This window comes from Lissotriton helveticus, chromosome 6, assembly GCF_964261635.1.
Source record: "Lissotriton helveticus chromosome 6, aLisHel1.1, whole genome shotgun sequence".
NCBI classification, from domain to species: domain Eukaryota; kingdom Metazoa; phylum Chordata; class Amphibia; order Caudata; family Salamandridae; genus Lissotriton; species Lissotriton helveticus.
Window position 1 is genome coordinate 34,968,296 of NC_136067.1, and position 27,616 is coordinate 34,995,911.

Consider the following 27,616-nt stretch of genomic DNA (forward strand, 5'->3'; position numbering starts at 1 on the left):
TGGGTGCGATCCTCAACATCCTATTTTAAAAATATCAGGCGAAGAAACTGTTTACGTAAATTTAAAAACCTATAACAATCCAGTAAGATGTGCAAAATATCACATTTCATTGCTAGTTTACACACACATTTACCATCAGGATGCATTAAGGAAGTTTTTATTGCACTATTTGTAAATAACGGATTAATACCTATTCGTGATTTAAGAACTTCTGTTCTTAACAAACGGTTTGGTAGCAAGTCTATATATGGGAAGTTTGAGTCTTTCTCCCATCCTGAGCTCATAAACTTTACTGAGTCTTTCTCTCTCAGATACATTTGGTCTGTTGCCCTAGAAATTTCTTTACCCTGCACTTTAAGAACATTCTTTATTACATTCGTTTGGAGTGTCAGAGGGTCGATGTTCACATTCAGGTGGTCACAAATGGCCAGGAGTTTCCTTCTTGTTGCCTTCGCCCACTTTAACTCACTGGTCTGAATTTCTTTCATACACCATTGTGATACCTTAGTGACTTCCCCCTGACCCAAGCGGTTCCAGAATCTAAGAAGACTCATCTGCACCTGGACATTCCATGCAGTTAGGCCCAATTCTACTCTAACTGCCTGGATCATTTAGCATTTAGTCAATTTCCATATTTTTTTACCTCTATTTGTGCGAAGCCCCTGGCTTGGGCAGCAATTAAAGGTCTATGTATATAGAACATAGTTCCTCACAGCATGGCACTAAGGGGAGCACTTCTGATCAACATGTGATAGCTCTAAGAAGGCATGACATTTATGCATTTTTTAAATCTAAGATTTATTTTCTGTAGCTCAGTTTTCTAACCTTTTAGCGGTTGTTTAATGCTTCTGTTGACTGTTTTCCTTGGATTAAAGGCCTTTCGGTAATGTGTCTCATTTTTGCATAGCACATGCGCAGGTTTACCAATGCAAGTAGCAAAATATATATATATATATATATATATATATATATATATATATACACACACGCACACACACACATCTCTCTCTACAAGTACCTTTAAAAAATGTATTTAAGCAGTTAGCTTTCTATAGACATTTTACTGTGTTCCATGAGACCTCCTTATAAAAAACTATTACTTATTCATTATGTACCAGAGCGCATTAAATGATGTAGCATTTACTCTCATTTAGTTATGATAGCCTGGTCATATTCGAAGCATTTATATTGTTTTTTAACGCAATGTATTTTAAGATTTTTTCTAGCCATTTTTTCTTCTTGAAAACCCTTTCACAGTCCATGCATGGGTAGGATTTTTACCCAGTGTGAATTTTCATGTGCAATGCTAGCACAGAATTTCTTTTAAAAGCTTTCCCACACTGAATACATTTATAGGGTCTTTCATCAGAGTGGCTTCTTTGATGTTTTCTTAATGCACTTCCAGTTCTAAAAGTCTTGTCACATGCAGTACAATTGTATGGTTTTTCACCTGTGTGGATTCTCTGATGACTCACTAGGCTTCCTTTTGTCTTGAAATCCGTATTACACACCATACACTTAAATGGTTTTTCACCAGTGTGATCTCTGTGATGTAGCATTAACTGCACCTTTGATATAAAACCCTGATCACAAATGCAGCATTTATGTGGTTTTTCACCAGTGTGAATTCTCTGATGTAGCATCAGCAATGGTTTCAGCTTAAAAGTCTTGTTACATTCAGTACATTCATATGGTCTTTCCATTGAGTGGGTTACACGATGTACTTTTAGGTACTGGTTAGAACTAAAAGCCTTGCCACATTCAGTACATTTATAAGGTTTTTGCTCACTGTGGGTTCTCTGGTGTAGCATTAGACATTGTTTTACTTTGAATGACTTGTCACATTCTGTACATTTAAATGGTCTTTCTTCAAAGTGGCCTCTTTGATGTACCATTACTGCCCCAAGTGTCCTGAACGCTGTGTCACATTCAGTACAATTATATGGTTTTTCCCCACTGTGGATTCTCTGGTGTACGTTTAGGCATCTTTTTGTCTTAAAAGCCATGTCACATTCTGTACATTTATGAGGTTTTTCACCAGTGTGGATTTTCTGGTGTCTCAGTAGGGCTCGCTTTGTCTTGAAAGCCTTTTCACATTTACTACATTCATACGGTGTGTCCTCAAAGTGGTTACTCTCATGTACCATTAGATCTCTTGTTGTTCCAAAGGTTCTGTCACATTGTGTGCATTTATATGGTTTTTCACCGATGTGGATTCGCTGATGTGCCGTCAGTGCCGATTTTAGTGCGAAAGCCTTACCACATTCAGAACATTCAAATGGTCTCTCCACAGAGTGGATACTTTCATGTAGTTTTAGAGCCGTTTTTGTTTTAAAGGAATGGTTACACTTGGTACAAATGTGTGGTCGTTCATCTGTGTGGGTTCTTTGATGCACCATTAGATTACCATTTGTTCGAAATACCTTGGCACATTTAGTACATGAATATGGTTTCACCCTAGAGTGGATTTGCTGATGTACCGTAAGCGCACGTTTTAATTTGAAAGCTTTTTGACATTCGGTACATTGGTATGGTCTTTCATCAGTGTGGGTTATCTGATGCAGTTTCAAACTCAGTTTTGTCTTAAAGGACTTGCCACATTTAGTACATTTATATGGTCTCTCCGCAGAGTGGGTTCTTTGATGCAGGATTAGATCAATTTCTGTTTTATAGAACTGGTCACACTTGGTACAAACATACATTTTTTCATCTGTGTGGGTTCTATGATGCACCATTAGACGGGCCCTTGTTCTAAATGCCTTGGCACATTCAGTACATGGATATGGCCTCACCCCAGTGTGGATTTGCTGATGTGCCATAAGCGCACGTTTTAATTTGAATGCTTTTTGACATTCGGTACATTGGTATGGTCTTTCATCAGTGTGGGTTATCTGATGCAACATTAGCTGGTCCTTTGTTCTAAAAGCCTTGGAACATTCAGTACATGTATATGGTTTCACACCAGAGTGGATTTTCTGATGTGCCCTAAGCAAACTTTTTAGTTTGAAAGCCTTTTGACATTCGGTACATTGGTATTGTCTTTCATGAGTGTGGGTCATCCGATGCATTTTTAAACATTTTTTTGTCTTAAAGGCCTTGTCACATTCAGTACATTTAAATGGTCTCTCCGCAGAGTGAGTTATTTGATGCAGTATTAGATTCATTTCTGTTTTGAAGGAATTGTCACACTTTGTACAACTGTGTGGTCGTTCATCTGTGTGAGTTCTCTGGTGCGCCATTAGCTGGTCCTTTGTTCTAAATGCTTTGGCACATTCAGTACATGTATGTGGTTTAACATCAGAGTGTATCAGCTGATGTACCACAAGCCCAGGTTTTGATTTGAATGCTTTTTGACAATCGGTACATTGGTATGGCCTTTCGTCAGTGTGGGTTATCTGATGCTGTTTTAAACCCCGTTTTGACTTGAAGGCCTTGTCACATTCAGTACATTTAAATGGTCTCTCCGCAGAGTGGGTTCTTTGATGCAGGATTAGACTCATTTCTGTTTTAAAGGACCGGTCACACTCGGTACAAATGTGTGGTCGTTCCTCTGTGTGGGTTCTCTGATGCACCAATAGATTGTCCTTTGTTCTAAAAGCCTTGGCACATTCAGTGCATGTATATGGCTTCACCCCAGAGTGGATTTGCTGATGTAGTGTGAGCATATGTTTTAATTTGAATGCCTTTTGACATTCCGTACATTGGTATGGTCTTTCATCAGTGTGAGTTATTTGATGCTGTTTTAAGCCCTGTTTTGTCCTAAAGGCCTTGTCGCATTCTATACATTTATACGGTTGCTCATCAGCGCTAGTGCTCAGACGTCCTCCTAGATGTTGCTCCATTTTCAACGAGTCCTCACGTTTGTTTCGTATAAAATAGAAGAAAAACTTTGCTCATTTAATTCCTTAAAGTCTGTACATTATGTGCACTTTTTATCTGTTCCAATACATATACAACTGAAAAAAAGCCAAAATCTTCATACTGTGTACCAAAAAGGCGTTTTCTTGGAATATATCGGGCATTGGAAGACCACACAGTCACCACTTTCTTTATGGCAAGTCCGTCAAGCTTTTAAAAATAAAGCCAACTTCTCCCCTCTTGCTGTCTGTCGGACACCTGTTAGATTGAGAGAAAAAAACTGCACTTCATATGAATAAAATAAACATAGCTCAGTTGTAATAATGTACATGAAATCACAAACAGGAACTGACTGCATTTACAAGTCAAGCTTACTAAAACCTTGAAAACACTACAAAAGATATGAAGGACAAAGAGGCAATTAGACATTCAATATGCCTCAAGATAGATGAACAGACACTATGCTACATGTGATTAATTAGTCTTGCCTACAACTCCAGTATAGAATGCCTTTCCTGTTCATGTTAAGCAGAAGGAAATCTGTGCTGTAGCAAAAATGAAGCCTCATTCCCTTATGGCCCCCACCCAACATCTATACTTTTTTTGCCTTGGGATTTTTTTTCTCCTGCTTGGATATAGGCTAACTAGAGAGTACAGGGATTATTTCTATGGCCATCAATTTCCCATAATCACATGGTGTATAGGTTTTGCACTGTAACAAGCTGAAAGGTCAGAGTGCAGAGCCAACACATGTTGGAATATGGTGAAGCTCCCACTTCAAGCCATGGTCTGGCAGAGTAGAGACATACGGCCACATGCATCAAGGTAAATTGCATTCGCAAACGGTGCGAATCGCATTTTTCGGCCGTTTGCGAATGCAATTTCCTGATTTGGGATGCACCAACCCTTTTTAGAAATTCGCAATTTAAGAAAGTGCACAATTGCGATTTCTTAAATTGCGAATGCATTTAAGGAATCTCAATTTGAGATTCCTTAAATGCAATTCATCATACTTTTTTAAATTGCGAATTTTTGAAATTAGAAATGCAAATTACCATGAAGTAGACCTTCATGGTAATTTGCGAAAATCTAGAAAAATGCTTTTAAATGCATTTTTCTTTGTTACACACACACGTGCCCTTGGGGCATGTGTGTGTGTAAGATGTATCCAAAAGCAAATTTCAGGGGTGCAACAGGGTGTCTTTTGGACACCCCTGCACCCTTGAAATTGCATTCTCAATTTGCGAATTCACAATGATGAATTGCAAATTGAGAATGCCCTCCCATTCATTCCTATGGGCCTCTAGGCCCATAGGAATGAACATGTAGAAATTCCTTAATTGCGATTCTCAATTAGAGAATCGCAATTAAGGAAAATTAACGAATCGCTAAAAAAAAGCGAATTATTCATGCATTGCCGTTTGCGAATCCTTAATTGCGATTCCTTAATTTTCGCAATTAAGGATTCGGAAACGGCAACATTGATGCATGTGGGTGATAATTCCCTTTAATGCTGCAATAATCTTGAATTGAGACATATAGGCACTCTATCAGATCGGTATGGAGGTACTGAGCGTGATATTTTATCTCACAGTGCTAGTATGCAGTCCTTTCGCCTCCCTGCAGATTTAGAAAATTGAAATGTAAATTTCAGAGCTGCAAGGTCCCAACTTGTAACAAAAAGCACTATGAGTATGAAAATCATCATTCGAGGTTGTATTGCACGGAGATAGCCTACCTTCATCAATTAAAGCCTAGAAGGGCCTCACAGCAGCATTTGGCGATTAACAAAATGCACACATTTACAAAATTGAATTGATATTCCCAATTGAGGTGTGAAGATCCCAATCACATGGTCTATTCACCAAAATGCAACATGATGATAAATGTATATACTTTGCAGCAAGTAGTTGGGTGCTGCATTCTTGGGACTACTTAACAAATTATTTTATTTAGGTGGAATCATAGGGTTAATAAGTGGGGAACCAAAATGAAGAACTTTGCACACCCTGCAGAACTCTGTGAAGGCAGCAGGACAGAAGCCATATTTGCCGGTCACGATTGTAACATGCAGAACAGTTGCCACCCCACATTCCTTACAGTCTTCTCTCTTCAGTACACGTTATCCAAACTGTAATCATGCATGTTGAAATGTTGCCTCTCGTGGATGGAGTACATTTTGTAAAACACATTGTGCACCTGTGAGGAACCTCTTAAAAAAGAAAAAAACATGTACGCTGGTGCAGGACAACAAGCGACAAATGGGTGCAAGCGCAGGCTGTTGAGTTACAAATCCACATGTAGTGAATAATTTATGTTCTCTATCCTAAGACTCAAACCCTGGCATCACCTACACTGTTCTCCCAAACACCCTACATGCTATTGAGCATTCTAGGAATAACACGTTCCTATAGCAACACCAAATCCCCCATGCCATAAACACAACACATCTTCCCCTTTTAAAAAAATAAAAAATGCTAAAATTAGGTAATACAGCAAATGAGTAAAATTCCTAAATTAAAATAAAATGACACAGCTAAATAATACTAGAATAATCGGTTGATATAAACTATGCAGCACAATAAATGCAATATATGCAAGTTTAAATAAGGAAGGACTAAAAAGAACTGCACACAGAAGATCCCCTCAATAGTCTCTGAAAAGGAGTACATTGAAAAGACTATGTACAGCACTCAATGCCGCTCAGTACACAATTACCACAAAGTCAAAGGATCTAGGTTTCACAATTGGTCTTCCTATCCTAGATACCATGAGTTCTATAGTATGAATTTCCTCTCCAAGTTTCCCTAGAATCTTTTACACATGATTCCTCAGCCTGGGTTTCTCTGGGTACCATTACATGATTCTCCTCAACCTGGATTTCTTTTCTCCAGCCTAAGAAATAACGGCCATATGTATCAAGCAAATTTGCATTCGCAAAGGCCGAAATTCGCAGATTTTCGGCCTTTGCGAATGCGAATTTGCTACATGGTATGTATTAAACAAAATCTGGTGCAAAATAAGGAATCGCAAAACTTGCGATTCCTTATTTTGCAATTGCATTTAAGGAATCGCAAATTTTGCGATTCCTTAAATGCAATGTATGAAGCAAAAAAAATTTGCAAAATGTCCTTAAGGAATCGCAAATTACTACTAACTTCTAGTTGGTGGTAAATTGCGAATTCCTTGAAAAATGCAAATTTTTTCATTTTTCAAGGTGCCATGTGACGCACATACATGCCCTTGGGCATGTATGTGCGCCACATGTGCACCCATGCATATTTCAGGGGTGCAACAGGGAGTGGACACCCCTGCACCCTTGAAATTATTCTCAATTTGCGATTCGCAAATTGCGAATCGCAAATTGAGTATAATTTCCCATTCATTCCTATGGGCCTCCTGGCCCATAGAAATGAATGGGAAAGTATTCCTTAATTGCGATTCGCAATTTGCTAATCGCAATTAAGGAATTTTAAGAAAAAAATGCGATTTTGTACATACATACATACGATGGCCCTAAGATCCTTCAACTCATAAGGGATCTGAAAACCTGCCCTTCCAGACAAGTCACTTGTTTTTCACTTTTACAAAATCTCCAACTGTGAGGTTGACTTGATTTACAACAGGTGTCTCTAACCAGTGAATCATGAGCTACCAGTAGCTCGCAAAGTCTTCAGAGGAGTTCCCAGCCGGGAGTTCATTTTTAACATAGAACATGATTAAGGTATCTTTTCATTTAAATTTTCTTCCTTTGCAAAATTTCACATTTACAAACACAGACATTGCTCCCTGTAGGCTGGAAGACATAGTGCCATATTTATAACTGAAAAATACAATCATTTCTTTTCAAATGGCAAACATTTAAAGTGAAGAAAAATGTTCCTGTGAGCCAAGACTGCTCTGCCTTTTGCGATTTGGGAATTCAAATGCGCTATGCACTACTTCTCATGGGCTAGAACAGCCGGGCGTTTTTGTAACACAAATTGTGTCAATTCTTCACAAAATTGACCCAGATGCTCTGTCCTACGTAGATGACATCTACCTGACGGACAATAAATTAAACTCCTACATTGCCAAAATAGACTGAATAATATTTGGATTTGCTGAACTAGGCTACAAGTTCAAATTTGAAAAAACGTCTAATATAGCCTTTTTCGGTGTCCTTTTCTTAGGGTATAAACTAACCAATGATGGTAGAATCTTGCCCCTCATTTTCTGGAGAAATGTGTGCAATTGAATCCTCCTAACACACTTAAAAGATTGCAGTCTCTGGGGTGGGGTGGAGTGGGGTGCTAGTGAGCCCAGCTGCAAGAGGGCTGCCACTCGGTTAGGCTCTGCAGGCTGGATGGGCTATCCAGCATAATCTGGCAAGTCATATAGGCATTGTACCCCCAAAACGAAGGGGACAGAGGCACAACTGCTGTGGAATAGGCTGATCTGGTCTGGAACATGCAAAGACCTGTATAATGGCAAGGAGGCGAGCGGAGCTGCGTGAGACGGCAAGATGGCAACTTTGTGCAACTCTGCATGAACACCGCTGTGGTGGAGCAGAGTGGGACTGTCCAGGACCTCAAGGTGTGTCCACATCGAGCTGCTGCCTCCACCCTGCTCCTCGATTGGTGACCGGGGGACAAGTGGACCCAAGTGGAAGTCAGGTACCGCGCAGCAGGGGCCGCAACCGTGGAGCCCTGACAGATGTGCTGAGGTGGGACGAGCGTCGCGTAGGCCTGCGGGGCTCAGATGATTGCAGTGACTCAAACTGCCTACATACGAGCAGCTGGGTGGTTTGAGTAAGGCCTCTGTGTTCAACCCAGAGCCCGATAGAAAGATAGCGGAGGCAGAGCTGGAAGCTCCGAAACAGTCAGGCCTTGGCTGCAGTGGTGTAGAAGAAGACGACGCAGCTTGGGTACCCGTCGCAGGGGCCGCGTGAGAACTGTCGGAGTGTGCCGATCCTACAGCGACAGCCGGCCCAGAAATCTGTGAGGCACTGTGTGGATCGCACCACTGACTCTCGCCAGCTGCCACAGCAGATAATCCTTGCGGGCCAAACGTGACTGCAGCCCGGCCGGGGTAAACAGGCCTCGAGGAGAGGTGGCTCTGGGAGTTCCTCTTTCATACCATAAGGCAGAGGTCTTCAAATTATTTTGGTCTGAGGCCCCCTTAAACAAATTTTTTGAAGTTGGGCCCCCCGCCAAGCCTATAGGGCAAGGATTTGAGGAGTGGAGGGATGATCACAGGAGTCTGGAATCATGAGGCCATTTCAGGAGTGATATTCTGTAGCTTGTAATCCACACTAAATGTAGCATAGAATAAGAACAGAATTGACCACAAACACTACTGCCCGTAATTGGGGTGCCGTGGGCCCCAATGCACTCCACCTGCTGCACTGCTGATGGACGTAGTTAGCCCTGAGAAAAAAGCGATGTCTTCTTTTTTCATTTCTTCACCACCATGTCTGACCATCACGTCAATCTCAAAACAGGTCCAGTCTGTCTGAAAGAAAATCAGCTACTGCATGTTTCTCCAGTTGTTTTGCACCAATGGCACCATCTTCCCTAAAGCTAGCAAGGAAAATGAGCCCCCATGCCCAAATTCTATTGTAAAACATTCATAATTGTGATGCAGTGGGCCCCTTGGCAAAAGTGTCACTGTACTTTATTCACTAATGTCAGCTGCTACCTTACTGTTGCCTCTGACCTTTAACAACATCTCACACCAACCCTCTCCCTCCAATCCCTCCTCATCCTCTCACCTCTTTGATGCCCAAATCAAGGTGTCGCCTCTGTTTAATTTCCCCACTCCCTTGGGTCATTACTCCAAGGCTCAAAGAAACACTGGCACAGTTTGGACAGAAATTCACTGTTTATATAACCCACCTCACCTTTCCGAGTTGCTGAACACTGTCCATAGTTTAAACGGGATTGGGTTTTAGCTTCATTGCAGACTTTCCAATACCTGTCAGATGTATGCTGTTGCCTGCTGACCTCTACACCTAATGGACAGTTAATTGGTGATTTGTGCTCAAGTTGTGTGCGTGCTGTTAAATGCAGTTATTCCAAGGTTAACAGGAAACAATGGAATGCTATCTTTTTTCTTCTCTTTAGCATGCTCTTTGACCCCAACTTCACACTCACTGGCTTCCCCAGTGCCACTTAGTAGTACAGTCCTATCTCTGTTTTTGTGGCGTTTAACTGCTGCATGTAAATGAAGATAGCCTTGAGGGTGCCTTTTGCTCTTCCAGGCTATCTTCATTTACATTTAATTGCAGACCTATTTGCGCCCCCCTGGCAACACATACATGCCCCCCCCCAGGGGGGCGCGACGCACAGTTTGAAGACCTCTGCCATAAGGTGAGAAGCGCAGCGGGGGGAGCTGCTAGGCGGGATAGCTCAACTCCCTCCAACAAAGAATCGGCAAAGACCGCTCGGCCTAGTGCGAAATGAACAGGCGCGGCAGGGCCCCTGTGTGGCTCTATGTGAAACATAGAGGGGGCATCTGTGCACTAACACAGCGAATAGAGGAAAGGCGAAACGGGCCACCCGGATGATTGGCCCAGCAAGTGATAAATGGGACAGTGCAGCAGTAAGAGCGCCGTGCAATGAATGCCTGCATGAGGGGAGTCTCACAAGCCCACGGCAGCTACGAGAAGGCCGTAAGATCAGTGCAGGTTCACCAAGAATGCAGGCCTTGACCTGTAAGGCCTCTAGCTGAAACCACCTTGCAAGGGAAGGGGGTCATCCCTCTCTTATTACTGAAGGTGGTGTCAAGCCCAGCCACAGCCATCATCCCTTGACTGGCACAGTAGGAGACTGGTGTGCATTACAGGTGGCGTCACCGGGCCCCCATAAGGACTCTGCATATAGTGGTGCAATACGAGAATATTTTTCGCTGCCCTAGTGTTGGTGCATCCATTGGGGTAATCAGGAGCTACAAGCCAACATGGGGAAAACGGACGCTCAGCAGTCATAGCTATCCTTAGAGCAACGTAGACCTCCCCGGGGTGGCCCCTCCTTGGAGGAAGAACCAATGGAAGTGCACCTGGACCCCACATCCACACACAAACCAGACATCCGCGAGACGTTTAAAGACCTCAAACAGTCCATCACAGCTATTGACCTAACAAGCATTTACAATGCAATAGGTCTCGCAGCATTAAAGTTTGAGTTACTGGCATTGTAAATGACAATGCTTTGCATTAATTTTTTTTTCAATTTGTAATTGGTATATAAACATTGTTTGTGAATGGTTAGCTGTTGCTTATGCTAAGCAAAGTTGGCAGTAATATAGAGTGCTAGTCTTACTTGTTATAAGCATGCTGATTTAAAGCGCTCTGATACCTGCGAGTAAAGTTTGCGCTATATAAAAGTGAAAACTAATAAATAAATCTGCTCGGTAACTTACGATAATTGTGAACTTAGAATCCGTACCTATCCTCTGGATTCAGGTAACTGATTCATGGAGACCCCATACCTTCTCACTGAACCCAGGTCACATGAAAGAACACATGTTTACTGACCACCAGATTGCCTGTGAATGAAGACTCCATATCTTCTACGGGTGTGTAAGTCATTTGTGAATGGAGTCCCCATACCACCACTCTGACCCTAAGTTATCCATTAATAAGGGTCCGAAAGGTGTTCCCTTAACCCCAGTTTGCCTGTGAATCAAGGTGTCATGTGCCTTTTCTAATACCAGATCACCTGAGAGTGAGGTCCCCCGCCTGTTTACTAACCCAAGGTCACTTATAATGGAGGCCCCATTGCTATTGCCTTTCCCAGGTGATCTGTAATCAGAGGAGACCTATCTTCTCACTGACCTCAGTACACACACGAATAAAGGCTACGCTCATGGCCATTGGCTCTAAACCACCTTCGATAGTTAGCCTCTTACCTGGTCTGTGAATCCAGGTTCCATATAAACTGAGGCCCTCTGCCTGGTACTAGCCCCAGGTTACCTAGTCATGGAAACTCCATAACCCCCACTGGCCCCATTCATCTGTGAAAGGATGCCTCTTACCTTCTGTCTTACCCAAGGTGATGTATTATTGGATGCCCCTACACCTGCCCTCTGATTCCAGGTCACCTGTAAATAGAACCTCCCTACCTGTTCGCTTACCCCACCTTACCTGCGGATGGAGCCGCCATTCCTGCATCCTGCCTGCTGACACCTGGTCACCTGTGAATTGTTTTCTGGTGTGCCAGTTTGATTGGTTTACAATTGGTTCGTAGAATATGCTTGTTTTACTAACTGAAAGCCGAAAATGACAACAGAGGTCTCCCGTAGACACAGATCTCTGCTTACAAACGCGGCTCACAATTCTAAAAGCAAATTTAAAATATACACTCATGTTTATTGGTTTCTCACTGATAGGCTGAACGGCGATTCATAATTGTGTTTGGGTTCCTCCGCTCCCTCGGGGGAGTGGAGACATACCCTGGCCAGCGGCAGGCCGGGGATGCAGTTCCTGGCACTCATCATAGTGTCAAGAATATTTCACCACAACAGTGAGGCAGGCTGCGCAACGCAAGCACGGTTGATGCACGGTAGGCCCACGAGACAAGGCCTGCCCTGCATAAGGCCACACGAACAATGTTACCAAAATGTACCCCGGCCTTTGTATGGTATAAGTCAAGCTATGTTCCCACTTAGAAAATACCTTATTAATAATGATGCGCAATTGTGCATGATATTGATGCTGCACCTTGTATTAAATTCCTAAATTTAAAATCTGACATGAAAATTTGGCACACGACGGGTCGATTTGTGATGGGTTACTTGTGCCCACTGAGCTACCAAGACAGAAAACGGACAAAATATGTAGGGGCACTGTCTAAGTGAACAATCTAAAATGAACTTTCTACATACAGGAATTGACATAAGGGTTCATAATGCCGTTAGAAAGGCGTACATAAAACATTTCATGCAAAATAAAGTGTAGTAATGACGGTGACGCACCAGGACCCTACCCAACCTGGCTGGTACACCCTTGGGCCTCCATTCTCGAAAAGAAAGCTAGGGGCTGAAATTGCATGCAAAGCATAAGCATGGCAAACGCAACAGCTTTATCTTTTTGGCTTATTTGTTTGCAGTTTTATAGAGCGCTAACTCGACCCGAAGATATAGGAGCAGATCGCTTTACACGTGAAGCAGTTACACAAGGTCACATTCAAGTTTTAGGGAAGGGCAGACTAAGTGTTTTCCCCACAATCACAGGATGTTGAGGTCTGGCTGAGACTGCAACCGGGTTCCACAGTTCTAAAGTTGGCAGCTCTGACCCTAACGCCACATCTCCTCCCCATTTGCTGGGTTCACCGAGTTTCCTACAGGGCAAAACAAGGCAACCAAAACAGAAGCTTATCGGAGAAGAGAATTCACTCACATGCCATCAGATAGCGCGCTATTGCTTTGTTTTTGGTTAACACTTGGTATCTGAAGCCCTGAAAGCGCGCCACGAAAATGTTTTGCGCTTCTACAATCAACAACATTCAGCACCGTAATACCCATAAACAAGAGATGGAGCCGTGTCAGAGCATCGGGCGCACGCTGTGCTCGGACCCGCTGCCAGTATCACAAAGTCTGTCTGTGACTATGTGGCTGTCAGCAAAGTGTACTTGTCTGAAACTTCCAGGGCACCTAATTATTTCCCTAAATGTATGGTTTTCTGCACGAGTGCCCGCTAGCTGCGTTCCTTCGGTACGGAGCAGAATTGTGAGAGGCGGCCCACTTCGAGTATTACGGTAATTCCGAAGGGAAACAGAAAGTGCGCTTCCAAAGGTAGAGGAGAGCAGCGGCCGCCGGCCGGGCCCGCGCGCAGCAGCCGCCGGAGACGGCAAGCGTCCACGGACGTCACCTGTTCATCAAGAGCTGGCCACGCGCGCAGCATCGTGAATTGTAGAGGGAGAGACAAGAGCTGGCCACGCGCGCATGGGGCAGTGGCGCGGCGGAGACGTAGGCGCCGTGAGCGTGCACATCAGCAGCTCCGACACTGACTCACGCGCGTGACCAAATCCCATGCGTGCGTGGCCAGCTCTTGTCTCTCCCTCTCCCATTCACGATGCTGCGCGCGTGGCCAGCTCTTGTCTCCACTTGTTGTCGGCTGAGCCGACGCCTATAGTTCTCTAGCGAGAACGCGCTTTCGCGCGCTTCTAGCCGAGACCTAAAAATGTACTCATGTCTAACAGGCTGGATAGACTGAAAGATAAGGTAGTTGGTCATGATGAACGGACCGCCGAGGTCGAACAATGCACATCAGCGGTGGAAGAAGCAGGGGCAGCTGCGATGGAAACATTGCTCAGTATGGAGAAAGTCCTGGAAGTGATCAGGAGTAAGAATGAAGGCCTAGACGCCAGGTCCAGACGCAACAACCTCCGCAACATGGGTATCCCGGAGTCCACAGCCATGAGCCTCGTTGAGGAATAAGTGGAGGAAATGTTGTGCTTTCTGTACAATGACTCCCTGTCTGCAGTCTGCATAGTAGAAAGGGCTCACAGAGGTCTCAGCATTAGACCCTCCTCTGTGGGACCGATAATTGCTACTTAATTACAGGGTCTGGGACACTGTTCGTGCAGGGTTTGGGACCAGCAAGAAATGATGTACCAGGGTAACACGGTCTCGTTCTACCCGGACTTCACCTTGACTGTACAGGCCGCCAGAAGAGAGTTTGTGTCAGTGAAAAGAATGCTCCAGAAACAGGAGATTAGATATTCCCTGATTTACCCCGCAAAATCTTTGTGTTTTCCACTCAAAAGTATGTACTTTACCAACCCCAAACTAGCCACCAAATTTGCACTGATCTTCAGACCACTCGAGCAGTCTTTGCTTGTGGAGCGACACGCCGAAGGTGCACACCTCAGTGAGAATGACTAAATACTTGCCTGAACTGAGCTGATATAATGATTGTTTCTTCAGGTTGTGGTGGGGTGGATATGATGCTTTTACCCTCTAGTAACCAACCCAGTACGCTCTCTGGATGTCCCTTAATGACGAGGATTCCCCCACTATCTGTTTACATCCGGCCACCCAGCTTCCACCAGTTCCACCTTGTCCGATGTTCACAGTTTTCCAGGTTAACAGAAGAAATCGAAATGCCTTTTCGATGGTACTGTTCTTTTGTCAGAACCCAGCTTGATATACAGACAGAATATTCTGGTTGATGATCCAGGTCTGTATTTTCAGGAGCAGTGCGCATGGGAAGACCTTATGAAACACAATTGATGAGGCTGATAGGCCTGTAATTAGAGAGTACAGATATATAGCCCTTCTTGTATATGGGAATTACGTCCGCTCCGTTCCACGAAGATGCCCCCTGCTGCAATCCAGTTGGCTAGGGTTAAGATGTAAGGTGCCCAATTCTCTGGGTCGTTGACAAAAAAATCATCCGGAATACCATCCCGGCCAGGGGCTTTGGCCCTTACAATGGAGCCAACACCACGCAGTTATCCGGGGAAGAATAGGCGGCCGAGAGCAGCCAGGGGGAGCTCAAGTCGCTCTGAGAACTTTCAGCTGGACGGGAACCACGCTTTCATTCCACCCATCATCGGCAAACAAAATGAACTGATACCGCATTTGTGCTAAGAACCAGGTGCTGACCCTCCACCAAGCAGTTTTTGTACCTTATCCTGCCTAAGCTTAGGCAGCCCTGACGCCTTGGAAAGGAAGATGTGTGTACACCCTGTGTGTGTGAGTGAGTGCTACCCCGTCAGACGGAGGCTGCAGAGAGTGTGCCCCAGGCGGAAACGGAGGAGGCCCGGGCAGCTTACGTCCGCCTGTAGAGCCCCACTCACCCACAGCCATCCGCTCGTTTCGCCTGTTTTCGCCCCTTTGCCTGCGCTCGCAGCCTCTGCTGTCCTGCCCCACCCTGTGCAAAAATTGCAAAATTGACTTAACTTGCTGACCACTTCAGGGGACTCTAGCCTCCACAGTACATTGTGCCTGGAGGCGCTACGGACAACGCGAGAGAGGGAAAGCACCCGGAGGTGCTTAAAACCAGCCCGTCCATGCCTGTTGGAGCCCAGAAGAGGCTGGGCCATTCCTCTAAGCCCTAGTACCCAAGACTTCCTGAGTGCTGATACTCCTTCTACACAAGGTACCCTTCCTTTAGCTGTTTTTGGGCGCTCTTGATTTAAACTCGGCCATTTGTTGGGATTACTAATATGGCTAAAAGGAAGGGTATGACTCACCAAATCGGGAAAGGAACAACAGGAACACTGGACGCTTTCTTAACCAGGGTGTTGTCGTCCTTAATCATGAGATCCAGTTGGCAGAACAGCGGCTTTCATTGGAATCTTTCATCTCCCAAAAGTGTTCCTCCCTCGGAAGTATTGCTAGGGACGGGGAAACTCCAACCGTCTCCCAAACATCGCCCATTGCTTCCCTGCCCCCTGTACCAATTTCACTTTCCCCTCTGGTGAAGGTAACTACGCGCCCCAATATTACCACCAGAGGACAGGCTGCAAAAGTTCAACCTGTGAATGACAAAGAACAGTGGGTAAAAAAAAGAAATCTGGGGGGGGGCATGGGGGGGGGGATCACAAAAGCAAAAACCCCAGAAACCAGCTCGGACAGTGAGAGCTAGAGGGACTAGAGTTGCTGAATTAGGCCAAAATTTAAACAGGAACACAATACCTACGCAGACTCATCCCGGGGGCTCACTTGACGACACCACCTGGGAAAGATTCAAGACTACAGTCACTACACTTTTGGAACCACTTTTCCTCAAAATAACTCAAATGGAGGAGAGGCTCAAAACCATTGAAGAAGTGGGGGCTATCCGGGGGATTGCAAAACCTATACACTCAGAGATGTGTATAATAGAGAACCACCAAACTACCTCAAGAACAAATCCACTTATTCTTGGTTCTATGTCCTCACCAACCCCCGACACTAGCTGATATGTTGATCCTGGGTTACCTGGCTCCCACATCCATCGTCTAGTAACACCATGAACAGTTCAATGTTTAACCCTCAGGCAGCAAACTTAAGGAGGGGCATAGGGGATCACAATCCATTGGGCCAGGCCAAATGTAGTGGGGTGATTGATGACCAGTGCCTGAGGGACCCTCATTAGACGCTTCATCTCCCTCCTGCATCTTCTCCCCTTGCACTAGTTTTGGGGAATGTTCCAATCCTGAGGGGGGGGGTCAGTACGAATCTACGGGCCAACTACTAGACAAATCACTACACTGGCTATCTCGCCATATTAAGCCCTTAGGGGGCCCTTCTTTAAAAAAACAAATGATCATGGCACAAAGGGTAGGCTGACCCCCCTGCCCATTGCCCATCTGAATAATAGTAAGGTATTCTTGTAATTCTCGCTTACTGAGGTTAGGAGGGCCCTATTGTCATGCAGTACAGGAAGAGCCCCAGGTCCAGATGGGGTCTTCACGTTTGTCTTATGGGCATATATGCAAGCCCACTGTGCTCAATGTGCGCGCCCTCACCACTGCTGTGCCTATCGCTGCACCTCCTTGCCGTGTACATTTTAATTTGTTATATGTGCATATATGCGTGACAGTGTGCCTCCGTCACCTGTGCTCTGTCTCTCGCGTTAGCTCTTTGTCTTATGCATATGATCTCACGCTTGTTGTATGGGTATGTATGCGAGCCCAGTGTGCCCAATATGCACGCCCTCACCGCTGCTCTGCTTCTTGTTGCAGCTCCCTGTGCTGTAAGTGTGTGCGCGTGTGAGTGGGATGGGTGCATGGGGGAGGGTGGTGTGTGTGCATGGCTGTGTGTGCGCACGTGAGTGGGGTGGAGGGGGGTGTGCGTGCGTGGCTGTGTGTGTGCGCGTGAGGCTGTGAGTGGGGTGGGGGTGTGCATGCGTGGCTGAGTGTGTGCGCGTGAGCTTGTGAGTGGGGTGGGGGAACGGGCTTTGAGTGTGTGCGCGTGAGCTTGTGAGTGGGGTGGTTGGGGGTTAAACTGTTCAAATACTTAGTAAAGTTGCTTTTGTTGCAAACGTACTGCCGAACACGTGTTTAGGTGCAGAAATATGAAAAAGCAACCAGAGTCTTAGTAAAACGGCTTCAGACACAGTGCCTTTGCCAAGATAAGGGGGTGCACGTGGACAAGGCGCATCTGTAGTTTGAGAAGGAAAGGGGTGTTTATGTACTGGCACGTGGTGTTGGTAAGCTGTTCACAATTAGTACATGCAATAGTATGCGGACTTGGCAAACTCCTCACGTGTAATTCGAGAGCTCCCTGGCACGGCACATGGCATTAGCAGCAACTTAAGAATGCCGCGTAAGGCTGCCCCTTGCTTTGCGTCTTGCTGCAGCTTCTTGTCCCGTGCATTTGACTTCACGTTTGTCTTATGGGCATATATGCAAGCCCACTGTGCTCAATTTGCGCGCCCTCACCCCTGCTGTGCCTATCGCTGCACCTCCTTGCCGTGTGCATTTTACTTTAAATTTGTTATATGTACATATATGCGTGACAGTGTGCTTCCGTCACCTGTGCTCTGTCTCTCGCGTTAGCTCTTTGTCTTATGCATATGATCTCACGCTTGTCGTATGGGTATATATGCGAGCCCAGTGTGCCCAATATGCACGCCCTCGCCGCTGCTCTGCCTCTTGTTGCAGCTCCCTGTGCTGTGTGTTTGCGCGCGTGAGCATGTGAGTGGGATTGGTGCGGGGGGGGAGGGGTGTGTGCATGCATGGCTGTGTGTGTGCACGTGAGCTGGTGCGTGAGTTGGGTGGGTGGGGTGGGGGGTGCGTGCTTGGCTGTGTGTGCGCACGTGAGCGGGGTGGAGGGGGGTGGGTGCGTGCGTGGCGGGGTGGAGGGGGGTGGAAGGGGTGTGTGCGTGCGTGGCTGTGTGTGTGCGCGTAAGGCTGTGAGTGGGGTGGTGGGGGGGTGCAAGCGTGGCTGAGTGTGTGCGCGTGAGCTTGTGAGTGGGGTGGGTGGGGGAAACGGGCTGTTGTATACGTCATAAGGTGCACGTTTTATAAAAAAGCAGACATAGTGGCAGTAAGACTGCTTCAGAAGGCCTTTCGTGAAGGAGCTGTTTTGTGAAGCTTTTAACATTCGCTCTGTAGCTTAAAGCATAAAATAAATAAACGTGCATGGCGCCATGGTGCACCAAAAAACACGTTGTTTAAAAGCAGCCTAGGAAGTCCTTTGTTGAGGCTTTTAACAGTCACACTGAATAACAGAGCACGAAAAGAATGACCCTGACATGGCGCCAGCTCCCAAAGGAACACGCTGTTTAAAACCTTTCTTTGTGAAACTTTTAACACTTGTAGTGAATAGTGACTCCAAAAGAATGGACGTGGCATGGTGCCAGCTTTGCAAAAAAACAGGCTGTATATTTACAATAGCATACAATTAACGTAAAAGCGAGTTTGCCACCAGCGTTTAGAAAGTTGTATTAAACATCACTTAATGTGCACGTGAGTGGGGGTCGGGTGCCCGAAAAGGAGGCGGCAGATCGCCTGTACACGTGATGCGAAGGACAAAAGCGCGCACACACGCTGAAATCTGAAACGGCCCTGCGCGACCACCCAGCAGCAAAAGCGCGCACACACACGCTGAAATCTCAGACAGCGAAGCGTGTGCCCACACTCTGTCTCACATTCCCGGCAAGTCGGCAACAATAGATGCTTCGCTGACGCAGTGCTTCGCACTGCTAACACAGCTCAACCTAAAAAGGGGGACAAAAGTAGCCCTAAAAACGACAGGCCTATTTCCCTTTTAGACACTACCGCGAAACTCATGGGACGTCTGCTTTTAGCCAGACTAGAGGATTGGGCAGTTGATAATATACTAATGCAAGCCCAGTATGGGTTTCAACAGGGTAGGGGAACTGTAGATCAGTGCCTCAATCTTTCACTGATCATTGATAAATACACAAGGACTAAGGGTGGGAAAATCATTCTTGCCTTTATAGACTTTTCTGCAGCATTTGACTGTGTTTCCCACCCAAAGCTCTGGTATATCATGGAAGAGATGGGGATCAACCCTCCAATAACTGACTTTATCCAGTGATGGTACTCGGAGGCATCAGCATCGGTTAGATATGGGAAAAACGGGGAATGTACCCACCCTTTTAAGATCTTAAGGGGGGTAAGACAGGGCTGTGTCCTTGCGCCATTCTTGTTTTCCATCTATACGAACAGCGTGGGAAACGCCCTTCTGGGTGTAACCCCTGATCTCCCAGTGTCCGAGTCTATCCAGCTCCCAATTCTGGCTTATGCAGACAACGCAGACCTTATCGCCAGAACAGGGATAGAACTGCGTCACCTAATCACCACTTATGCCGCCTTCATGGATTCCCTTGACATGAAGGTTAACCAGTCAAAATCATCTGCAATTCCTGCCGGGAGGGTTGGGGGTGTTCGAACACCTCCACACAGAATCAGGGAAAATTGAGGTGGTGGAGTCGTTCTCCTATCTTTGGGTGCTTTTTGGTAAGAATCAAACGTGGTCTAGACTAATTGATGCAAAGGCCATGGGAATGGAAAGGAGTCTGGGAGCACTAAAAGCATTTACCTCCAGGATAGGCAGGAAACCTCTGTCCACTGTTAAGCAGGTTTATCAAGCTAAAACGAAATCTGCGGCCACATATGGAGCAGGTGTCTGGGATCTGGCACACCACGAACAACTCAAAATTATTGAAGATACATTTTTTAAATCCTTGGTCTCCCTTCCCTAATCAACATCCAATTTTATACGCCATACTGAGTTGAGCCTACCCCATATTATGGATTCAATGGGATTGGCTCATTTGCTTCTGTGGTTTTCAATTTGGCGAAGGAAAACTCTCCCTTTAACTCAGAGTATAAAAAAAGATTGCCCAAGCCTTGACAATTATAAGAGAATCAGATGGATTAACTAGGTCGAGCGAGAATTGACGGAGTTGGGGATGAAAGTATTGTTTACAGGCCTGCTGTCTTGCAGGTTAATGTCCAAGCAAAGACTCGTCGACACTTATGCTGAAGGCCAGTACATTCGTAGGGAGAACAACCACCGGAAGCAGTCTATTCTGGTTTATCGCCCACATTTATCTACTTGGGCAGGTGGATTCTCCTACCTAGAGGAGGTTACAACAATACCACACCACAAATTTTTATTACTCTGATTTTGGTTACATTTGATCCCACTAATGCTGTGGTTCCCATCAAAATCTTAGAACCATTCGGACTTGACCAACTGTCCTTGTGACAAGTCCTCTGCCCAAACAGATCTTCATATACTGTTTGTTAGACCTGTCTGCCTTTGGGTAGTCCCTCCTATTTATTATTTATTTTTGTCCCTTTTTTTTGCCCCTCATCCCTTTTTTAACTTTTTGTGTCCACTGGATTGTTTTTACGGTGTTGTCCTAGGGGTTAGGTGTTCTTGCCCTCATGGTCCTTTTTCTTGAGGCCTAGGTGTCTTTCCTGACTAAAAACTAGAGGATACCTAAAATGGTGGCTTTTAACTGCCATAACTGCCAACCTCTGTGGAAGCCCCATAGGATAGCATAGAGACCTTCCAGAATCTTCTGGACCCTACTGGACCCTGGGTGGCCAGTCTATAAAAGGACAGGGGCAAGGTAGCCATTTTGTGTAGTCTAGTGAGCTTGAGGAGTGAGGCAGTGGTGAGGGGAGGTGGACGCGCAGGAAGTAGTTAGTTCATCAGAGAGATAGACAGCCTCTTCGTGAAGACGTTCCCCCCCTAGCCCCTGACCAAACCCTCTTAGTAGATTTTGCCATCTGAGGGAGTCGGCTTGGCAACTACAGTTGGCCCTCTTGAGACCCTCTGGCCCCTGCTTTCCTAGAACCTAGCTGACTGGGAAAATTCCCCCCCTCTCTAGTCCGCCTTACCGGTTTCCCAGAGGAGAAGACCGGAGCAAGTTGAAACGCCCTGCGCTGCCCGAGGAGCCTCTGGAGCGGAGGCGAGTGTCTGTGGAGGTGGTGCCGGGCAAGGCGCATGAGCGGAGGAGCAGTGATCCTCGCGCAGGCCTAGAAGTGCGGCCGTCAGTGGTGTGGAGCGGGGAAGCGCTGAACTCCGCGCAGGCCCAGGAGCGGTGTTCGTTTGACAGCGCGAGTGAGGCGGCGCTTTGTTGAGACGCTGCTCTCCCGCGCCTGTGCAGAGGCGCGACCAACGAGGTAGCAGCGAAGACAGCACGGGTGACTGGATCACCGGCAGCCCCAGACCGGCCTTCCCTCGGTGCTGGCGTGTGGGCGCTGGACCCGATTTCCGTGGGAGGAACCGCCGGCAGAGGAGAGCTGGAGGACTGTTCCCGCACCTTGCTCTGATCAGCCCCAAGTAAGGTGGAGGAAAGGGGGGGGGGAGATTGTTGAGTGACTGGGGGATCGGCCGTGAGGCCAGAAAGGAGTACTCTCACGCCCCCCTGATTCCGGGATTAACTGACGGAGCTCACTCACGGCCCCTGATTCCGGGGATAACTAAAAGAGCTCTTTCACGCCCCCTGATACCGGGGATACCTTTAAATCTAGCCCTGACATGGTGGAGGAAGATCGCATTTGAAAGTCATCAGGGTTAGAAGTACAGAGGAATAAGTGTAGCGGAGAGACACCACAGTGCTGGAGAAGTGAATTGAGTTACTGTGGTTAATAAAGATGGGGGTTGAGGTCTGATGTGGAATTTTCTTACAGAGGTGGAAGGGGAGGAAAACTTGTGACTTCACCCTGTACTAGTACTGGAACCCGCTATAAAGGAGTTGATTGTAGCATTGCACCTGACAACTGAAAACCTGGGGTTACTCACCTATTGTGGGAAAGGTGTCACACAGTGGTTATCAAGGTAACATTCCAGGGCCCTATGGCCTAGATATTCCCATAGTATTAGACTGGAGTGGGTCAAATTTTAATGATTGAAATTGTTCTTTTATGTAACCAGAAAACCTCTTATTGTGTGGGTAATCTATTGTTGTCGGAGGTGCTAATTTTAAGCGTTAAGACAGTGCATCCTAGGTAAGCTCTCTGTGAAGAGTCGAAAGGCCAAAAGGCTACTGAACTGAGTTCTACTGATGTTACAGGATATGTGTGAGAAGAACGGGTAAAAATGTACAGTGTATTAAATTGTTGAACTACGGAGGAGAGAGAAAAGCTAACAAAGTATTTTTATAAAACAGCTCATATTTTTCCAAATTGGTGTAGTGTCCTTATTTTTGAGTGGTGGATGTCTTGTTACTGAAGGGTGTGACGCAAATTTAACACATGTACCTTTGAGTTAGGCCTTCCCACTTAGTGCCACGCTACCTTATGTGACTTGGAGGTCCCAGGTCCAACACTGTTCTTTTGTGGTCACTATCATAAAGAAAGGACAAAATACATTGTACCGATTTTAACGAGCCATCATTTTGTCCAATGTAGGGTTGCACTATTCTTTTTAAAATCATTACCAGACCATCTAGTGTGCTTCTCGTAGCCTCATTTCTATGGGCTTGTAGAAAAAGGCAGAAGATCTTGGGATTATAAAACTTTTTAGGTAAATTTATTTAACTATATTCTGCATTTTAACATATTTGATATGGCTGATTCTAGTACTTATAAACTGAAACTTTGTAAGATTTGTAACTTCTTTCTATAAGAATCCAGATGAAATGATTACTATATTTTATTTATGAGAATTGTTTTTCACATTTAAATGTATTGTTGTTTCTGTATTTTTATAATCATACCTAAGAATGATCGAATAAAGTTGAAATTGAGTTAACACTGGACACGATTTAATCTCTCACAAATAAGTCTGTGGCAGTCAGATAGACTCTCCCATTTTTAGCATCTTCCTTGTCAGAGACGCAAGGCCCAGAGTAGAGTGACGAGAAATGGTCGACCCATGCTGATGTTCAGATATTGTTAGTTGGCGGCAGAGGCCTACTAGTATCCCCCTAGTTACTAGGAGCCAGAAGTCCTTGGAACCTTTTTTGGAGCAGGTCTCGCTAATTTGGTCCCATCTATTCTGGTCCATTGCCTTTTAGCTCTAGACTGAGCAAGCTTGTAAGCATTCCTCACTTTCCGGGTCAGCAGTACATTGTTGACCCTAATAGCATGAGATAGTTGTTTACGGAGGCTCCAGCATTCTTTGTTGAAACAGGAAAACGGCGGCCTAAGCTTCTTGCTTTTTTGCTGGTGTTGCCTTAGTTCTAAGAAGCAACCGGACAGTTAAGTATAAAAAAGGTTATGATAGACCGGGATCTCGTCCAGCCCTCCCTGATGGATGGACAATGTATGTAAATCCGCAATGCTTTACAAGAGATTGGACTTGATGGTTTTGAGTTTATCTTCGTCCATGACAACCTGTGAACATTTTAGCCGCCTGTTATCGTTCAATGGGTGGACCTACCTAGACACGAGGGTAGCGTTTGAGGGATTTTGGGGGTGTCCCGTGGGGAAACCAAATGCAATTCCAGGGGATTGTGGTCACTGTCTGCGGTGTGGCCCACAGTCATGTCGACCACACTTGGCCACATTCTCAGATCCAGAAGGAAGTAGCCTATACAACTTAAATTAGCAGTTTGTTTAAATGTATTAGCCCCTCTTTTATCTGATTTTGTATGGCCATTTGCTGCCCTAAGGCCGAATTCGAGAGTGAGAGCATTTTTTGATGGGAGGTAAATCAAGCTGGGAACTAGCCATACCTTCTCTTCCTCTCTACCCCCACATATATCCTCCTTCTCTAGGGGTTCAAAAGTGGCGATGAAGTTGCCAGCAACAACTAGTAGTGGCTGAGGGACCCTATTATCCAGTAGTTCCTCCAGCTCTTGGAGAATGGTTGACCTTCTGCCTGTAGTGCTTCCTCGTGCATAAACATTAAAGAAATCAATTGCAGTGCCATTCGATCCCCTAATTTGAATAGCTATATCGGGACTGTTAGATGTAACCTCACGTACTGTACATATAAGCGCAATTTTCACCCTTGTCAGCAGCCACCCAGATGGGCGGCATAGTTTGTTGCGGCGTGCAGGGCGATGGAATGTTAGGTAACCAGGGATGAATACAGGAGTGGTACTCCAGGCTTCTTGCAGGATACAAACAGCGAACATCTCGATGAATTGGTTCCAACGCATAAGGGAGATTTTCAGCCTCACTCCTGCCACATTCCATAAAACCAGATTGAGACTGCTAGGGTTCGCTACGTTTTTAGGTCTCGCCTGTCGATGCGCATGCGCATCGAGCTTGCGAGACTATTGGGGATTAACCACTCTTTAACTAACTTGCAAGGAATCGTGGCGATTCCTTGCAGTGCCCGTGACTTTTAAGCTCAATGCGCATGTGCATTGAGCTTAAAAGCGCGTGCACATCAGTTCCCTCAGCCGCACTCCAGGCCCCTGCTGTTTTCACACCCTCTCCCCGCTCCGCCCCCTCCCCTGCCCGCCGTGTCGCATTTCTCCTCCCCCCTCCCCTTATCTGCCTTTCCCTCCGTCTTGTTTTTTTTTTTACCCGCTCCGCCCCCTCCCCTGCCCGCCGTGTCGCATTTCTTTTCTCCTCTTTGCGCCCCCCCCCCCACCAGGCGCTCCCGCCCCCATCCGGCTTCCCTCCGCGCAGCCATCTGCCTGCCACACTTCTCCCCTCGTTCGCATTCCCGACCCCCCCCTCTCCCCCCTCCCCCCCCTACGGCTTTCCTTGTCCCCTCTGCTTTTTTTTTTCTTGCTTTCCCGGTTTTAGCTTGTTAAAATATGCATTCCTAGGAGACTGTCCTGCGTCAATACATATTTGATTAAATTGTGTGTATTGTTGCTACAAACGCGGTCGCTTTCACTTTCACATGCTGCGCTTGTTTACATTTCTGTTGCTTTCCTCCCACCCCCCACCCGCTGTTGATGTTCACAATGCTCCCACCCACCTCCCTTCATTCTCCGCATTCCCTTTCTGTGTTTCTCCTTTTACAAAGACGCATTCGTAGGAGACTGCCCTGTGTGGATGTTTAAAGCTAGGCTGTCATTATTCCCCTACTAAGGCAAACTTTTATAAGCAGGAACGTAACGTTATATGTTATATGGATAGATACACTGCGGCATTGCGTTCTGCTGTAGTTTTCTGTGGGACATCAAATGTGCACTACCCTTCCTGTTGCCTCTGCTCTGCTCAAGTATATTTCACGGACAAGCTTGCACTGCTGATGTTCCGGATGTACTTGTGCTATCGGCGTATATGACCCTCGTGTGCACCTCGTCTACCCCTCCCGAGACATGCTCCCCACCCAAGTGTGTGTTCCCCTCCCATGCACGTGTCGCGCTCACATGCACCCCTTCTACCCCTCCCATGCGCGTGTTCCTCCTCACCTGCGTGTGTTCCCCCTCCTTATTCCCTTTCCGTGCCCATTTTCCCACTCCCCATGCACCCCGTCTATTAATTCGAAAAACATTTAAAAAAAAGACCAATAACTGCTGCCCAAGCCATTCGTTTAGCTTTAGGGTCCTAAAATAGTCGGAAATGTCACACATGCAGGAGTGCACTTGTGCTCTTCATGACTGGCACAAGTGAACTATTGACATATATCACGTGCAGGGAAAACATCAATCTATGATCCGTTGGCCTCACAGAAGGAACACAGGCACTCTGCCCCCTTTGCTGTTAATGCGGGTTCATTGCTCCAGCCCACATCAAAGGAGGCCAGGCTGCGGTAGACTATTGCAAGCCGACTCAGCACACGAACGCTGTGGTGAAGGTGGAAGGACGCCATTGCTTTAAAGATGGCTACTTCGCTGATGTCTGACTTTACTTTCTGCTTTATGCAAACGTGCCATTATGCATTGAGCATTTTTGTATTGCCATTGTGCAAGCGCATACAAATGTATTTTATTATTTTTTTTTTTTTATTCATCACACACCCTCACATCCTCTCACCCTCACAAACCCTCACCCACCGTCACACCCTCACCCACTCTCACAACCCCACACCCCCTCACCCTCACACCCTCACTCACCCCCTCATCCTCACCCCCCTCACAACCCTCTCACCCCCACTCAGCCTCACACCCTCACCCTCACACACTCTCACCCTCACACCCCCTCACTCACCCTCACACACTCACACACCCACTCAGCCTCACCCTCACACACCCTCACCCTCACACCACTCAGTGCTACAACACATATGTGTGTGTAGGTGCAAATGCAATGTTCTTGGATTTTCGTCACAATAAAATACACTGAACATAATCTTCACAAACTTTATTTACAAACGTTTAAGCTATTGCCATTATAAATTACAATAACTTTTATTTAAGTATTAATTATTTACAAAATAAAAGCCATTGTTATTTGTAATATCAATACATCTAAGTCACGTAAATACAACACACATTGCATTACAAATGCTATAGGTGTCACATTTGCAAAAGTTAAAACTATTGACATTGTAACTGACAAAGCTATTAATTTTGCTATTTTCAAAACCAACACATAAATTAAAAAAGTGTCATTTACAATACCAATCGCTCAAACTTTCCTAATGCGAAAAGTTAAAAGTATGGGCATTGTAAATCACAACACAAAAAAAAAAAATTTCATTTAGAAAACAAATAGCTCAAACTTTCCTACTGCGAGACCTATTGGCAACGCCAGTGCTTGTTTATGGTGGTAGGATGCATCCTAATGGATGTCACCCCTTTTTGTGTTTCAGCCCGTGAAAGTGGTGGAAACGGAGTCCCTTCCCCAGGTCTTTCTTTAACAAGCAACAGCTTGCTTGCATTTTCAGAAACAATAGTTTGGGGGACTTCCAAGGGGGTATCTATGTGATGGATATTGTGTGAGGTTGCTGTTACAGTACAATGGGAACTTGCTGTATGTGACTTGATGCAAGCAGGAGTATCATG

General features: G+C 45.8%; 1 protein-coding gene across 1 annotated transcript in view; it reads right to left on the minus strand.

Annotated features, from left to right (window-relative positions):
• Positions 1-1,013: 1,013 nt before the first annotated feature.
• LOC144762160 (uncharacterized) overlaps positions 1,014-27,616 on the minus strand; it is a 115,325-nt gene continuing 88,722 nt past the window's right edge. Inside the window, 2 exon segments of the mRNA XM_078647320.1 lie at positions 1,014-1,217; positions 1,220-3,807. Of these exon segments, the coding sequence (XP_078503446.1) occupies positions 1,147-1,217; positions 1,220-3,807 (2,659 nt within the window). The 3' untranslated portion in view covers positions 1,014-1,146.